Here is a 16,956-nt window from a genome sequence, read left to right as displayed (position 1 = left end):
GAAACAGGTAGAAGACTAGAGAGTGGAGAGCAAGATAACTGGGTGGGGCCAATAGTGCTGAGTGAGACTGATCTCTGTTCATTCTCTTGGCTGGCAGTCAGTGCGTGTGCCCACTATAGGATAATGGTCAGGATGGCAGCATGGGCAGAGCTAGGCAGCGTTTGCCAGTGTGCCAGGGACAGAGGGCAAGCCTATTGAGAAGCAGTGTGATGGACACAATGGGTGCGACAGACTTGCTGCATCAACAGGCTTTTTGCTGCTGTGGCCAGAAATAAACCATAAATACCCCCACTGGCATCCACCAACCGCTCGCCAGGCCTCCACAACCGCACACACCCTCACACTGAGACAGACAGGAAAGAGAAAGAAAAGAAAGAGGAAAGACGGAGAGCTTGGCTTGTACGGGGTGCAGTGAAGCACAAGCCATCCAGGTAAAAATAAAAATAATAATAATAATGAAATCATCCTCCTTTTCAGACAGGCCTTTCTCTTCTGCTCTGTCCCTGTTATCTCTTGTTTTTTGTATTTCATCCAAATTTTTTGCTTCTTAAGTAGCATTCTGTGAGTGAACTGCGGCTGTAATATTCCTACAAATACAACTTACACAAGTAGGATATGAGTGAAAGTAGCAAGTGTGCAAATGTCTTCTTGATTTGTGCAGAACAAAATTATAACCAAGGAGTTCTGACAAGAAATATAGTTTTTTGTCTCACTAGCTGTTTAAAGTCCTAACTGTGACCATATTTTAAAGTTATAAAAAGCTTCCAGCATTGTAAAGAGGTAAATTTCCTTCATGTATAACTGTTAAAAACCTATTTCTGAAATCCTTTTTGCTTAAGCTTGAAAAAACTTTGTACAGCTTACAAAATGTGTCATAGATATAACACTAAACAATTAAATTTCTGTGCTTTGTGGAGATAAAAATGACAGAACAGCAGGGAACCCCTGACCAGCTGCCTGCAGAGAAGGGCCAAGGAGGAGCTGGAGCCACATATAAGGTACCAGAATTAACAAGAAGAGCTTTTTATAAACTTTGCGCATCATACCAACAGATACATGTTTGGGTTGAACTGAAAAGACCTCAGAGACAACATGAGATTTAGACTGTGTTATTCTCCTCTCCACCTGTTCCTGTCTTCCAGCTGGCAGTATTTGAATATGAGAACTTCCGTGGCAAAAAGATGGAGTGGTCTGGTGAATGTAAAGATGTGTATGAGAAAGCACAAAGAGTTGGCTCAGTCATTGTGGAGTCGGGACCGTGAGTGACTCAGTTATCCTTCATCAAATCAGTTGTTACGCCATTTGAATCATGTTTTCTAGTTGTTTAATCACTTAGCTTGAATGTGTGCATTGCAATTTCTCCATATCGTCAGATGGGTGGGGTTTGAGCGTCCAGGTTTTGCGGGAGAGCAGTACGTGCTTGAGAAAGGAGAGTATCCTCGCTGGAGCACCTGGACCAACTGGCAGACAAACTACAATCTGAGCTCCTTCAGGCCTCTGAAAGTGGTCAGTACCTGCCACGACACCGACTGTAGATTGACAGTTTTGCAAAGGCATCTATGCAAACAATCAGGGTCATATTGCAGATTTCTGCTGATCACATGTAAACAAGCTGTTTCTCCATCCAGGATAGTGCGGATCACAAGCTGTTCCTGTTTGAGAATGCAGGCTTTGAAGGCAGAAAGATGGAGATTGTTGATGATGATGTCCCCAGTCTGTGGGCTCATGGTTTCCAGGACCGTGTGGCCAGTGCTAAGGCTGTCAGCGGAACGTAAGAGGAAACCTTCTCAGTCATAAATGTTACAGTAAATGTTAACGTGGCTTCCATTCGGTCAAAGTCAAAATCTCTCCTCTGAAGGTGGGTGGGATACATGTATCCAGGCTACAGAGGGCGCCAGTATGTGTTTGAGCATGGAGACTTCAAGCACTGGAACGATTGGGGAGCCACTGCACCTCAGATCCAGTCCGTCCGACGTGTGCGGGACATGCAGTGGCATAAGAGAGGGTGCTATATTGCCCCTGCACCTGCCCCCACCCCTGCCCCTACCCCCGCCCCTGCCCCAGCCCCGACCCCAGCTCCTGTCCCTGCACCACCCAATCCCAAACCCAATCCCAACCCCGCTCCTAACCCCAAATCCCAAGCTCAACCCCAGCCTTAACACCACACCTCTAGCACCTCCCACAGTCACTGGGGAACGCTGAAAGCAGCTGACCGGGCCCCAGTCTCTCCTCCATGCTCCTTATTAGTTTAGGCAATCTTAACCTGCAACTTTGGAAAACAAGAACTGACAACAATGAAACATGCATCTCTGTCGGAAATAAAGGTTTTGGCCCTGATTTTGGTTTTCTTTTTTATCATGTACAAATCACTACAAGGAACATGTGGCAATTAGAGTATTACAATAGCCTGTGATATTGTTTAAGCAAGCAAATATGAGGAGAAAAGATAATTTAAACTGGAAAACACAGCAGCAAAACAATTGCAGTAATTGAGGTCGGTTTAAGAGGCACTTATTTTGGGAGAAAGAAAAGTTTTATGATGTATTTGTATGGGAAAATACATTTACTGATATCGGGATCGAGATTATCTTGGCTTGAGCTTGGAAACAAATTTGTGAGGAACAGGCTGGGTTACAGAGAGTTCTTAATAAATGGAAAATATAGGGTAAGTGATTCTCAGGGCTTGACCAATATCAAAAACTAAAAGGGTGTCAGTTTCAAATGAAGAACATTAACACAGTGAAATCCATCCACTGTCTAAATTTTCATAAAACTGTGACCACTGGAATCATTTCCTTAAGGCTAAATCACTGTAGGTCTCTGTACCTAGGCAACAGCCAGACCTTTCTGTCTCATCTGCAGCTGGTGCAGAATGCTGCTGCAAGGCTCCTAACTGGTACCAAAAATGGAAAGTATTACACCTGTTTTTAGCATTCCTGTACTGACTACCTGTCAGTTAAAAATGGAATTGATTTTAAGGTTTTTTATTTATTTATAAGGCCATGCATGAGTTCATACTTGTTTTCTGCCCCTACTCTATCTCAAGGCCTCTTAGATCCTCCCAACAACCCCTTTTAAATGTCCACTATAAGGCTAGGGGGTAAAAGAGAGTCTTAGTGGTGGCAGCTTCAAAAATTTAAAGCAATCTTCCTCTTTCAGTTAAATATTTTTTCCTTTCCTGACATTTTTGACAACAATCAAAAATGCACATGCTCTCAACGGCTTTTGGGTGCTCTTACTTGTATATTAAATTAGTATTTAGTATTTTGCATTGATTTCAGAATTTAATATTACAAGTTGTTTTCCTGTTTAGCCTTGTTTTGTTTTAGTTTTTTAGTATTTTATATTTGTTTATTTTTGTTTTACAAATACATATTTTCGTTGCTGATTGCTATATATAATTCACAGCACTTTGGTCAGCTTCTTCTTTTTGCTCTCTACGTAAACACATATTGACTTGTCATATAAGAGCCTTTCAGAAGAAGCTTTACTTACGCTCCATCCTTAGTCATTGGTCCAAACTACAGCTAGTCCCGCCCATAAAGACGCGATCAGCCAATCAAACACCGTCTTCATTCATTAGGCTCGTGAGGAGGGCGGGGAACGCGCAAAATTTGAAAGTTGACCGGAACCAAGAAGACCGAGAGGAAAACAATGTGCCCTTCAGTTCATTAGTGTTTGTGTAAACTAAAATAATGATTATAAATACCTGCATGGCAGTCTGGTGAGTAATCTTATACCACATCGTTCTGCGTTTATAGATATGAATGAAAGACACTTGTGCGTGTTGCGTTTAACGTTCCTGTTTGTTAACGAAGTCAGAAAATGAACGTCAGCAACCGTTAGCTTAGCAAGCTAACGGGACGTACTGTTGACAGTTCGGTGCCTTGTTCCGTAGCTGTTAGTGTTCCGTTAAGGCGCTGGATTTTTGTTTTGACTCGCACTGTGTTGTTCTCTCAGAGTATCTACCGTTTAGAAGCCATGTTGAAGTTCAAATACGCGAATCAAGGCAGCCTGAAAACGCTGTCGTCCTCCGCTGACCCCATCACCAGCCGCAGTTCGCGACTCAACCTGGTGTTTCAGGTGAAGTGATATGTAGCTTAGGTGTTCTCATACTAATAACCCCACATGTGTACTTTCTCACACACTTTAAACCGTTTGTAACCAGAAGCGGAAACTGTCAGTAGCTTACCTTCCTGCCCTGTGTTTGTGTATTGTCCCCAGGGCCGAGTCAGTCTGTGTGGGCAGCAGACAGGGTGCTCTCTCGGCCGGGAGGAGTTTGTGGAGGCTCTGCTGCTGCTCTACCAGGAGTGCACATCCCCAGAGCTCATGAAGATACGTCATGTGGCTAACTTTGTCAATAAATGTAAGAATACATTTTACACACATGTGTAAGAGTTCTGTGTTTATCTGATACGTCCACTCTGTTCTAATACAACCTGATAGTATCAGTTGATGTGATTAGTTTAGCTTTTAAGACAAGCTTTTTTTTTTATAATAACTGAATTGTTTATGAAGACTATGGTACTTTTATTCTGTTTCTAGGTTTTGTTTTGTTTTTTGCGGTCTCACCTGGCATCAGTGTGACTGAAGCCACTAGAATTACACAATTGGCAAATATTGACCATAAACATAATAGTGGACTGAAGCCATGTTATGTTCATATATTCACTTTATTTAACACCTATACTATTAGTATGTCCATAAAACTGTGTACTTCTGATAGAATAAGATGTTGTGTTGATGGTATGTTAAGAGGTTTACATCCTAATAATAGTTTTGTTTGAATGTGTGTCTGTGAAACAGTTTCTGAAGTGGTCTCAGAGCTGCAGGCCCTTCAACCTGTGCCTCATGACTTTGAGCTTCGAGCAGTGGTGGGTCGTGGCCGCTTCGCTGAAGTTCAAGTTGTCCGAGAGAAGTCTACCGGAGATGTTTGTGCACTTAAAGTCATGAGCAAGACAGTGCTACGCACTCAAGAAAATGTAAGCTTTATACGACTTGTTCATGTTCAATACTGTAACAGAATAGTGGATTTCTATTTATTTATTTATTTTTTCATTTGTTGACTTGACTTTACCACAAACTGGATATTTAATATGTGACAACAGGAAAAGCTCAGGTGGAAATATTAAAGTCAGTGATGGCTGGGTTCCACTAAGCTCCACTTTGAGGGTTCAAGTGCATGCTGACTCACTGGCACATTGCCATGGCTGACTGGGACACACAGCCATTGTAAATGTTATTAGTAACACTTGCGCTTTTCCTGCTATGACAAATCAAAATATCTGCTATGAAAACAGCCCATTTTGTCTGAGAATTTCAGATTTCAGGCAGTATCAAGAATGAAAGCCAAGCTGCAGTTATGGGATTATAAAGGTTCAGTAATGACTTTAGACATGTTTCGTATTCGCAGGAGATGAATATTTAGAGAGAATGAGAAGTATGTACAAGGCTGCTGCACTAAAATTATTTTCTAACCTTTATATATGTTAGACCAAGAGTGTATTTCAAGAATATTGTTATTTTATATTGTTGGAATTCTTGCAAAAATTTTAAGCCTGCATTAATCCACTTGGTACTCCTAAGTTGTAATGTTAAAAAGGACCACTGGAGTGTGCTGTAGGGTTAAAAACAAAAGATAAAATTTGAATATGTTATTTCACAGCTGTGTTCTTTTGCATATGACTAACAGACCAGATCTCATTGAGAATAGTACATGAGCTGTGACAAGAAGGGATTTCATGTGAACAATTTGAACGAACAACAAACATTTTATTTGTGCCACCTGTGACTATTTTGCTTAATATAAATAACGTCTCACTAATACAACAACAGCACAAACTGAAGCAAGAAAAGGAGAGCATAAATTATAATCATAAAAAGGTTATGATATTTTTATTAAGGTTATTGTCAGATCGCATTTAAGCCACATTAAATTACTCATGGCAGTAAGTTTTCTGTGTTTTAAACACTGCTCACAATAGCAGTTTCTGTGACATTGATGTTACTTACATTACATGTACATATGCTGATTGGATGCCTTTTCAATTCTTCTTCAGGTGATTTTTCATGAAGAGGAACGGAGGATCTTGTCTCTGAACAGCAGTCCATGGATCCCACAGCTTCTGTATGCCTTCCAGGATAAAGATAATGTCTACCTGGTGAGGCTGCAGCATATTTTTTATCTTAAAGATGAACTCACATGTATATTTTTCATACATATCTCTGTTTTAAGAATGTTTTGTAAATGTAAGTATACCAAAGAGGATTACTGAGTAATAGAAATCCAGAGCAAATGGCACATACAATGTGCTTGCTGATGTAATATACATTCTATAAAATGTGCATAAAGTGCAGGTCCGTTTTGTTGCAGTACAGGCCTGGATGTAGTCTTTTTGACTGAGTTATGAAAATTACAAAAATCAACACCACTGTATTCCACAGCTCAGTGATTGTTTGCGAGAGTTTGTTTTAACTGCAGATTTAAGTTTAATAACCAAACCTGTTGTTGGTTCACCCATGTCCAATCCACTGACAAAAAAAGAAATGTTCTAAAGTTGTTAAATTTATATTCAGTAGCAGAAGTTTGACATTATTTGTTGTAGAAGTTAAATTGAATAACCATATATTTTTTTATCTAGATTTGGTGTCCTTGCACAGAGAGTTACAAATATTTAAAGTAGTTATATTTGTATTTAATTTTGAGTTGTTGGTATATTCACACAAAAGCTTTAACAGCATCTTTTGAACTGAGCCAAAACCTGTGTATTAGCAGTGGCATAAAAAGGTCAACTACACTGTGTCTGTGTTTCTCTACCTGTTAGCAAGACAGGTCACCGTTGTGGCGATTGTCTTAATCATTTAGCTGCCTCCTCGGTGAGTGTCTTGTCTTGTTGACAGATACTAACCTCAGCATCTTGGGGTGCAGTTGACGAAGCTCTGCTCTCTGGAATATCTACCATTAGCTGGAGGGCAACTTCTATCAGAATTTGCAGCAGTTGGAGAACTGGTTCATGCCAAGCTCACCAAGGCTGCAAAGCAGAACAAGAATGCGATAATGTCTGCCCGGGAAAAAACATTTGACTGTCTTCGCCAACTACAGTCCAAGATGGTGGAGTTGGAGTCCTTCTGCAGGATGGAAGACTCACTGGAGAGGCAGCTGAATGACATTGAGAACGGCCAGAGGCTAGCTGGTTAGCAGTGACGGAACTTTAAAAATGAAATATTTGCATATAGCATCTTTGAAGAAATTTTACTTGGTATTATGTTCAAATTTGTTGTTAGTTCTTTGAGTTAGTATTTTTTAGCGTTTTCATCATCAAAACAGAAACAAAAACGAATTCAGGGGAATTTGCTTTCTTGCATGTCATTGTTTGTTCAGTGACTTCATTGTGTACAAGTTACCTGCCCGATAAAACCCCTACATTGTCTTGTTTACTCTTCCTACATTTTATACACAGAATACAATGTATTCTTTTTTTCAATGTAACATGATGTAAAAGAAAACTGCACTGGTTGGTTCCTGCACCCTTTTTCCCTTTCAACGGTGGTTTCCCGAATGTGACTGATAATACAGTGGGATCTGACAGAATAGTACATTAGTTGTTACAGCAAAGGAATCTGAAGTGAGCAATGAAAGAAATAAGGAAGGGCTCTGAATCAAAGAGGAATAGTAAGTCTTCTTTTAAAGTGAAAACAGATCGCCTCACAGCAACTTTCAAGTTTTGTTGTGGCATCTTGTTGGCCTGCTGGTTAACCACCAGTACATTCAATAGCCTTCAGGATTTTGTTCAGATTAGTAACATAATTCAATGCTAGCTTCTCTGTTGGACACAGCCTCTTGGTGCTGGGGGCAATCTTAGGGCTTGCCTTGATGTGATTTGTTGTCCAACTGAACTAAAATCACAATGTCACATTCTATAAATTACCACTGTGGGAAAAGTGAGGAGAAAAAAAATCAAGGCCAGAGCTCACTGTTTCCACAAGCTTTTCCCATATAGATTAAACCCCCCGTGGATCTCTGCACTTAATGTGTATTCATAGAATGAGTGAGTGATTTGACACTGTTAAGGAGGGAAAAGAGATACATTTCCCATAATGTTCGGCCCTTTATTGGTCTCATCCTCAGCTGCAAAACACTCAATTTACTCCTCACGGAGAACATCCTGTGTAATCATTGTGATGGCTGTTAACCTCATATACAATCTATTTTTCCCCTGATGACCCAGACTGGCTTAGGTTTAAGGAGAAAGCCTTTCCTGGTCAGCCAAGCCTTATATTGTGTACTACCCTTTGTTTTCTTTCTTGCCCTCTATATACCTTCCCTCATGCCCCCTGCATGTCTGTCTCAATTCTTCCTCCTCCTCCCTTTTCACTCCTCCTCTGTCTCACCCTGCTCCCTAACTGAGCATGGAGGAAAATACAAAGCATCCATCTTCATCCGTGTGTCAGAGAGGCACCCAGTCTCCCTGTTGCTAGGTAACACTGGAGAATGCTCCCGTTCATTCAGACTCGCCGACCATTCATGCGCCAGGGGCTCTCGCCTGTTATAGCTGTATGGCTGCAACCATATAGCTCAAATCAACTTGACCGTTGCCTTTAATCTCAGGGTGCATACAGCAGAAAACATTGAGTCATCAGGAACAAGGTTGTTTTTTGTTTCCAAACTTTCAAAACTAGATGTCTTTGAAAAAAGGTTGTTTTTGTTGTGGCATTTGACTGAAAACATACCGTCTTTTACACCCTATGATCACAGATTCACAAGCTACATGGGGATGTTGCAGTTATTCATGGTGTATTTTTAGCAATTAAAGACCAGTGCTTTGACTGCAGTATCACTGATAAATCTGCAATAGTAACCAGCGTTACATAACTGAATCTGTAATGAGGAGAACCACCCTATAAGCTTAAGCTGAACACAGCTTTGATGTAAGCTCAATCACATGTGGATTTGCACTTGTTGCTTTGTTTTTCCTTCTAAATATAGAAATATTTATAGACCTTCATAAATGTTTCAGCAGCATTTGGTACCAGACCAATCAAATTCAAACACACAGCCCTTCAGAATCCCACGTGCTGGTTATGGTTTTATTCTCCCAGTTCCTCACTGTATACAAACATGTCTTTAGGCGATGGAGTATTTGCCAGGTGGTGACCTGATGTCTCTGCTAAACCGATATGAGGATCAGTTTGATGAGTCCATGGCACAGTTTTACTTGGCTGAGCTGGTAGAGGCCATTCATGCTGTCCACCAGCTGGGCTATGTTCACAGGTAAGACACTGGTTACTGAATGCAGACTCTGATTCAGGATAATACAAAGTCTAAATGAGATATATATATATATATATATATATATATATATATATATATATATATATACATCACTGTAATTTAGCACAGAGTACAACGTATGATGGTATATTATAGAAAATATTGCTGCAGTTTTACAAATGTATTCCATTATCATCAGAGCAATAGACTTCTGAAGTACTCAGACAACAAACAGCTCAGTAAAAGCATTATCAAATGTCTTCCAAACTATCCACTTGCAGAGATGTCAAACCAGAGAACATTCTCATCGATCGGACCGGTCACATTAAGCTGGCAGACTTTGGATCAGCTGCCAGGCTGACTACTAGCAAAACAGTGAGTGGATTACAGAGTTTGCTTTATGTATTAACTTCAGTGTTCTTGGCAGTGACATCATTGTGTTTTATTAATGTTTCTCCAGGTGGCTGCTCCCACAGTGCCTGTTGGGACCCAGGACTTCCTCTCCCCTGAGGTCCTGGCAGCCATGAATGGAGGCTCTCAAAGCACCTATGGAGTTGAGTGTGACTGGTGGTCCCTTGGAGTTATTGCCTATGAGATGATCTATGGCAGGTCACCTTTTTCTGAAGGCACTTCTAGCAAGACAATCCATAACATCCTAAACTTCCAGGTGTGAATTACTTCTGGTTTGGTACTTGATTTGGTCTGATCTGAAGCTGTTTGTAACTTCGAACTCCAGAAGACTGAAAAAATAAACTGTCCGCTTAGTATTCCCAGTATAGTACATAAAATATGCAGTCCGAATTAAGTAATATCTGATCAGTCTATATATTATGTAACAAATTCTTGTTCGTGCTGTGTGCCCACAGCGCTATCTGAAGTTTCCAGAGGAATCACGGGCCAGTAAGCAGTTTGTAGACTTGGTGCAAAGCTTGCTGTGTGGAGCGAAAGAGCGACTGGGTTTCCAGGGACTCCGCTGTCACTCTTTCTTCTCCAGTGTAGACTGGAACAACTTAAGACAAGGTGAGGAGATTCCTCTCCCCTGAGACTCTGGTTTTCTGTCTTTCTGGTAAAAATGCTCATTTTGGTTTGAAATGACAAAGATTTGCTGCAATCATGTTTGTGGACAGATGATATATGGCTATTAAGGTTTGTTTATATTCAAGTGTACTGTGTGTGAGCTTGTGCGGGTGCACATAGACAACAGACAGCCATTGCATTGCCAGTGGTGCTGTCGGTAGTAAAATAATGAGATTCTGTGAGCCGTTGGCAGCAGGCCAGCTCTTTCCCGAGGAGGAGAATGGGAGGGAGGCAGAGACGAGAAGCAAGGCAGACAGAGTAAAGATCTGCAACTCATCTGCTGCTCAACAGACGCAGCACAAATCTTTTACGCAGGCGACACCAGACACGCTTTCTGTGGCAGGAATACATGTGCATTTGTTGAACGTCATTGTTGCCACTGAGTTTGGCATTTTCAGCTTGCCTTCTGTTAGAAAACACACCCAGAAAACTCAAATTGGTAGACATTTTAAGCAAAGGATGGTCATATTGAAGAACCACATCCCTACAGTGGTTCTGTAATTCACAAGTATACAGCTGCAGGGCGATGAGTGTTTATTTTTCTCTTCAGAATAGCGTCTCTCTCCAGATGAATAAACCCTCCTCTTCTGAAGCGATTATCAAACATTGCTACGCCCGTCATTTCCTCTGAGCTGTTTTCTAGTTATGATGCTCCTATCAACACTGAATAATAATGAAACTTATTTTAAAACCACATTAGAATTGCTTGGATTTTTAGACATTTTTAAAGCAATTTTCTTAATGTTAATCAGTTATCTTTGAGGTAAAGCTGTAAAATGCCACATAAGTAGGAGCGTCACGTGTATAAATGTTTGTGTTTTAAATGCGGCCCTGCTTTATTGACACTTGAGCACAGATAGAGCTTTATGCTACAGCAGTGGCTCCAGCTGATTAGCTTGCTCTGCTGCAGTGAGGGAGAGAGTGAGTGAGCATGTGTGAGAGAGAGGAGAGGAGAGGAGGGAGGGACAGAGGCAGCATGTGCATCAACGCGCGACTTACCGCACTCTAGGCTCCCACCGCTCTGCTCTGTTCCTCCTCCCTTCCTTTCTTCCCCCTTTCTCCTTGTTGTGTTTTTTTTTTATTTTTACGTTTTTTTTTTTTTACTACCTTGTTCATCGCCGCTTCCTTTTTTCCCCCTTGCCCTCTTATTCCCTCCTCTCATCCTCTTCTCCTGCAGTTCTCCCGCCTTTCGTTCCTGCGTTGCATGCTGAAGATGACACCTCTAATTTTGAGGAGCCGGAGCAGGCTGCCCCCTGGCCATCCTCAGCAGCCCAGCGAGGAGCTCCGCCAGCGGGCTTCCAGGGCCAGGATCTGCCCTTTCTAGGGTGGTTCTTCAGCAGAGCGTTGACAATTTTGGCCAAAACTGAGTAAGTTCTACCTGTTTACTTGGCATTGTAGGGCTTTTTTTTCCAAGTCGAACCCCTGTTTTTCTCTAGTCAATGCAGAGACCTCCTATATACCCCTCTGTAACACCTTTGTCGGTAAAGACCCCATACTAGCACTGGCTGCTGTTCTGCCTCTAGACTTCTCATTATCATGGCAACAATTTCCAGGTAGTCTTGTTTCAGGTGACCTAGCATGATGTCCTGGGCAGTTGGTGTTGTCCCTGTCATTAGTGTTGTACCTGCTAGGGCTAAAATGGGTTTGGCCATATGCTGTGTCAGACAAGGAATGAGGGAGGGGAGGGATCCCCCTGTTCTCTGGTGCTCTCTTGATCCGATTCCTGTTTTTATGCCTTGAGATCACACTAGTTTATCCAATGCATAGATAGAACAAATGAATGGGCCAGAGGATGTGAGCTGGCGTTATCTTGCCATCGACACTGATTGGTATGCGGCTGAGTGTGTCAATGAGGTTTGCTGAGAAGAGGAACCCCACACATAGACACACTCCCACCCTCGCTGCTGTTATTGTGCTTTCTCTGTTACTGTGAAGCATAATGGGCTCCTGACTTTTATAGCATGGGTTCTGGGACTGTAATTATGCCTAATGGTGTTTGGCTTCTTAACCTCTGATAATAAAGCAAGAGGATGGGTTTCATTTCTATAGCCCCATGCCGGTGCTCTAGCAGGTTAATGGTGCTGGAGACTGCGGATCATGACAGCAGCAGCAGCAGAAAGGGAGGAAAAAGCGTTAGCAGATTAGACAGGAAAAAGAATGAGACCTCAGATTCGGGAAGAGAATCTATTTCTATGGTTACTACAGTGATGTTTTTTTTTTCCCAATCCCCACCCCCATCTTTACCCGTCTCATCTCCTCCTCTTATTTTCTCCCTCTTCTAATGTCTCTGTCCCTTGCTGTTATACCGTCAGTCATCTGTTCATGTTTTTTTTTTTTTAGTGAAGCCAGTCCTTTTCTTTGCTGCATTTGATTAAGACGAGCTCCGAGCTCATAGAATGTCAGTTGTGTGTGGGTGCATGCATATGTGTGTACACATTCCTCATTACAATGCCAAATAGGAAAAAGAAATGAACGCAGAGCAAAGCATAATGAAATACCAATCATGTGTTTTAGAGCTTCCTGGTGTTGTGGAGGGGATTTTCATTCTTTTTGAACTTGTCTGTCTGACTCCTCATTAGGAAAACTAAACAACAAAATCCCCTTAACAGCTTGCCTCAAATGTATAAGCAGTCTGGGGTTTAGTGTCAGAAAATCATCTTCGCTGTGCGGTTTTAATGTAGACTCATAAATATCCAGGAAAATAAACCTTTTTGAGGAAGTTTTGGTGTTTTAGAAAATGTACAAATATTTTTTTTTTAGAAATTGTGAGTATCTGTCAGTTTTTTGCCTACTAGTGATTGGACATGACAGTGTCAGCTGTTTGTCTGTCAGTCATCTAACACTTTAGTCAAGAAGAGATACTTAAACAACTACTGATCCGATCAGAATGATTACTGCAAATGGCTATAGTGGGCATATGTGGATATTTATAGTCTCCAGAAGATAATGGCTGATAATTTAGGTGACTTTCTCATCTTTTATCTAGTGCTATCATATGGTTTATGGTTTCAGTTTGACAAGCCATCTTAGCAACAAATGGCCACATTTTCAGGAAATCTGTTGAGGACATTCGCAGGCTTAGAGAATGGTTTCTAATGTGTTCACTGAGCCCCGAGCTTCCTTGTAGTGCCACCATCAGGACAAATGCCCCATTTGAACACACACACACACAAAACAAAAAATTTCCACAAGAGATAAACCCTTTTGAACAAAGTGACCCAGGTCCTTCAGTGCCACCTATTTGAAATGTTTTATTTACCACCATTACTGACAAGAATGGAAAATAATCAATGTGTTGTTGCTTCTGTTCAGTACTTTCAGATAGTTTGAGTTTTATTAGTCGATTTAGACTTTTCAAATGCAAGTGGACCCATTTCTACACAACTTTAGGGAGAAATGTCTATGAGTGTATATCTGTCAATTTTGAATGATTGTTTTTAGAAGCTGCATTTAGATGAAAGCAAACAAGAAGTGTTTTACTTTGCATTGTGTGATCTGGTGGTCATATTTTACCCACCTTGTTTAGAATCCATCTGGAATGACTTGAGTGCACTCATCCTCGCAATTTTGTTCACATTTTAATGCAGGTGTGTAAAAGGTGTGTTGGACTTGTTTTGTTTAGTTTTTTGTGTGTAAACTAATTGCATGTGTTCAGAATAATGTGTGTTTGTTTGCATTTTTCTCAGAGTACATGTGTCATTGTTTGAACTATGTTCTTCTTTGTATCAGGTCAGTGCTGCTAAGCTTTTTACTTGCATCTTTTCCTTGTGTTCCTGTCTTTCTTTGATTCTCTTCAATAATGCAGTCTGCACTGGCTACTCATTTATTTTTCCTCCACGGTTCAAAGACATGACAACTACCCGATTCCTCAGCTATGAAAAGAGTGGCCTTGCATTTTCTCTGTTGTAAAAAAACAAGATTTCTCTTTTGCCGACATGATGCTTAGAATTCTAAACATATTACATATGCTACCTTCAAAACATTCTTGTTGTGTTCCCATTTTCAATTTAAAGCAGACACAGCAAGAAGTAGGAGAAATCAGAGGAAGATTGTGAAGAAGAAATCCCGAAAACCCTCCATAGTTTTAAATTTTAAAAAAGATGTTAGAAACAATGCAACTCAATACAGAAACCTCTGACTGATGACTTAAATAGCCACATTATCTGTACACCAGCCCCGCTAAACTGTTCAGCTAGGCACTGGAGAACTTTATGAATTTTGATGTTGGACATCAATTTTTTATTGGCAGCACATTCAGCTAGCTGGAACACGTTCTTTACTAAATCTTGATTCCTGTATAAAAAAAATGGATTGTACTTGGCTGTTTTTGTTTATGGCATGAGTCAAATGTGTCTGTAGTTCCTCTACATTCAGTCTTTAGTATACAGTATATGTATATACAGATATATATGTACACATGTACCATGTATTTCTGTGTTTCCGGGGGACATTTCTCAGTGCAGAGATGCAAAGGGAGCCGTGCTTCGTGATTATTTTTAACACAGTGACTCAGTGTGAGTCAACTTTATTAAAGATCCCTCTGCGGTATTTGTGAACTCATTCATACAAACCCATTCAATTGTTCAGAAGACTTCTACTCAGAGTGGTGTTGTCTCTGGTCAACAAAAGGGTGAAATCTGACTTTTCCGTCTGAATTATTCCAAAAGATGGGAAACAAAATAGGGCATCACCTTACATAAACAAGAAAAATGAGTGCACTGGACTCACTACAGAGCTCTGTGCAAACCAACCCCAAGCAACAACATAGCCCAAATTCTCCTGTCGCATTATTTTGTCAGGCAAACGGCAGATATTCCCAGTTCTACATGACTGTTTTGTTCATGTAGTCTGTTTTGTCCTGAGTACACCACAATGAATATAATATAGTTAGCTCTTTCTCTTTTCCAAAATGCTCTCTTGAATGTTATCAGGAGCTTTATTGTTATCACTCTTTGACGTACTCTTCTTATAAAGGAAAGTTGAGTCAATGCAGACCTTTATGCTCTCACTGCTCATTTGTGATGTGTGGGTGTTGTGTCTGCATTGTATATGACTTAATTACATTTACAATAATGTTAAGGACTGCTGCTGTGTTACGTGTGTCTATGTTATTAAACAATAATGTTAGTCATCCTCATTCTGAGTAGCTTATGTCATTTGAAAATGACAGTTACAAATTCAAGTAAACATTTAGTTATTGCAGTGCACATTTCATAAATTTTACAGTATACTGAAATGTATGAAGTAGTTGTTTTAGATTTGTTTAGATAGTACTAAAGAGCTTTTGTAATGTTGCTTCTCCAGATCGGTGTCTGCAGGCCTCAACTCTCCTGCTAAGACCAACTCCATGGAAAAGAAACTGCACCTTAAAAGCAAAGAACTACAAGAAACTCAAGACAAATGTCACAAGGTAAGGGTGTACAGTCTCTTTCTGCTTTCGTTCACACTATTTGTTCTCTGACAGACTTTAGTAAAGTCCAGTATTTTTTCTGTTTCTACTTATTATTGGCACTGCTCAATATGTTGACTTATAAATAAATACCAAGCAATATCTGGGATTAATCTGTGTTTGAGGAGACACTAAATTGGCTATTTGCATACTGGAAACTGTCAAATTGTGCTTCCATATTTAGGAACTTTGCATTGAAAAAAATCAGTCCATCATTTTGCGTTTTATTACCAGCTTCCTTATGTTTGTTCCAGCTGACATAACGCAGATCAAGGAAGCTTCCGATGCTGCTGTAAAAAGCCAAGTTAATGTTGTGTGCATTAGAGGAACATTACAGCTGCATGTTTTAGAGCATTCTTTGTTGAGTGATACATCAGAGAAAGCATTTATGATTTGAATCTATGCTTGATGGTTCCTTCTTGTTATTTACAGATGGAACAGGAAATCTCCAGGTTCCAGCGTAAAATGACTGACCTGGAGTCAGTGCTCCACCAGAAGGATGTGGAGCTGAAGGCCTCTGAGACTCAGAGGAGCATCCTGGAGCAGGACCTCGCCACCTACATTACTGAGTGTAGTGTGAGTCATACTACCAGCTTTGTCAATTTGCATGTTTTTACAAAAAACACTCGAGCAGAAGTTAGTATTTGTGAACTTTTTTAATACTGACCTTCAACACTTCAAAAAATCAGCATCGAGTTGGACCAACAACAGCCTTGAGTTCATGTGCATTTGTGTGTTTGCAGAGCCTAAAGCGAAGCTTGGAGGAGGCACGTGTTGAGGTCTCCAGAGAGGATGACAAGGCCATGCAGCTGCTGCACGACATACGCGAACAGAGCAACAAGCTGCAAGAAATTAAGGAGCAAGTATGTAAATGTCCTCATTCAAATGATCCCGTCTCCTCCTCCTCATCACAGTAATGATGTGGTGCAGTTGAAGATTTTTTTTATAAACACTTAAAGGTATTTATACCAACAATGTATAGTCAAATGGGAAAAAATAAATGGTAAATGGTTGTATTTATATAGCGCTTTTGTCCAAAGCACTTTAAAAAAATGCAATCCAAAAGCTGTTGTCTTATTTAAGGATATTCTGCTATTTTCTAAAGTGTCATCTTTATACGATAATAGCTGATAGTGGAGCCACTGGAGAAGCGGTGAGA

The 16,956-nt window shown here is 40.6% G+C and overlaps 2 protein-coding genes across 9 annotated transcripts in view; both read left to right on the top strand.

Moving 5' to 3' along the window:
• The first annotated feature begins 321 nt into the window (after positions 1 to 321).
• Positions 322 to 2,337, top strand: LOC110955190 (beta-crystallin B3-like). Its single transcript, XM_051948625.1, has 6 exons — positions 322 to 431; positions 918 to 998; positions 1,143 to 1,258; positions 1,374 to 1,506; positions 1,629 to 1,771; positions 1,859 to 2,337. Exons 2-6 carry the CDS (start codon positions 924 to 926, stop codon positions 2,157 to 2,159), a joined length of 768 nt encoding a protein of 255 aa, XP_051804585.1. The 5' UTR covers positions 322 to 431; positions 918 to 923; the 3' UTR covers positions 2,160 to 2,337.
• Positions 2,338 to 3,607: 1,270 nt separating this feature from the next.
• Positions 3,608 to 16,956, top strand: part of cita (citron rho-interacting serine/threonine kinase a) — a 37,312-nt gene continuing 23,963 nt past the window's right edge. For 7 of the 8 annotated variants that reach the window (XM_051948250.1, XM_022200466.2, XM_022200474.2 and 4 more), the window contains exons 1-13: positions 3,608 to 3,724; positions 3,961 to 4,083; positions 4,225 to 4,366; positions 4,807 to 4,982; positions 6,060 to 6,161; positions 9,129 to 9,271; positions 9,553 to 9,646; positions 9,732 to 9,938; positions 10,138 to 10,291; positions 11,526 to 11,715; positions 15,653 to 15,758; positions 16,230 to 16,373; positions 16,541 to 16,660. In XM_051948250.1, the coding sequence (XP_051804210.1) occupies positions 3,982 to 4,083; positions 4,225 to 4,366; positions 4,807 to 4,982; positions 6,060 to 6,161; positions 9,129 to 9,271; positions 9,553 to 9,646; positions 9,732 to 9,938; positions 10,138 to 10,291; positions 11,526 to 11,715; positions 15,653 to 15,758; positions 16,230 to 16,373; positions 16,541 to 16,660 (1,680 nt within the window). In that variant the 5' untranslated portion in view covers positions 3,608 to 3,724; positions 3,961 to 3,981. Of the gene's footprint in view, positions 3,725 to 3,960; positions 4,084 to 4,224; positions 4,367 to 4,806; positions 4,983 to 6,059; positions 6,162 to 9,128; positions 9,272 to 9,552; positions 9,647 to 9,731; positions 9,939 to 10,137; positions 10,292 to 11,289; positions 11,716 to 15,652; positions 15,759 to 16,229; positions 16,374 to 16,540; positions 16,661 to 16,956 lie in introns of those variants that run through there. The other variant, XM_051948251.1, reaches the window with a different exon arrangement.

The sequence above is a fragment of the Acanthochromis polyacanthus genome, chromosome 5, assembly GCF_021347895.1.
Source record: "Acanthochromis polyacanthus isolate Apoly-LR-REF ecotype Palm Island chromosome 5, KAUST_Apoly_ChrSc, whole genome shotgun sequence".
NCBI lineage: Eukaryota > Metazoa > Chordata > Actinopteri > Pomacentridae > Acanthochromis > Acanthochromis polyacanthus.
This window is presented reverse-complemented; position numbering and strand designations above follow the sequence as displayed.

Coding starts and splice junctions, on each gene's coding strand:
- LOC110955190 (XM_051948625.1), top strand. CDS start 924: ATGACAGAACAGCAGGGAACCCCTGACCAGCTGCCTGCAGAGAAGGGC. Junction 999..1,142: donor GAGCTGGAGCCACATATAAG/GTACCAGAATTA, acceptor CCTGTCTTCCAG/CTGGCAGTATTTGAATATGA. Junction 1,772..1,858: donor GCTAAGGCTGTCAGCGGAAC/GTAAGAGGAAAC, acceptor TCTCCTCTGAAG/GTGGGTGGGATACATGTATC.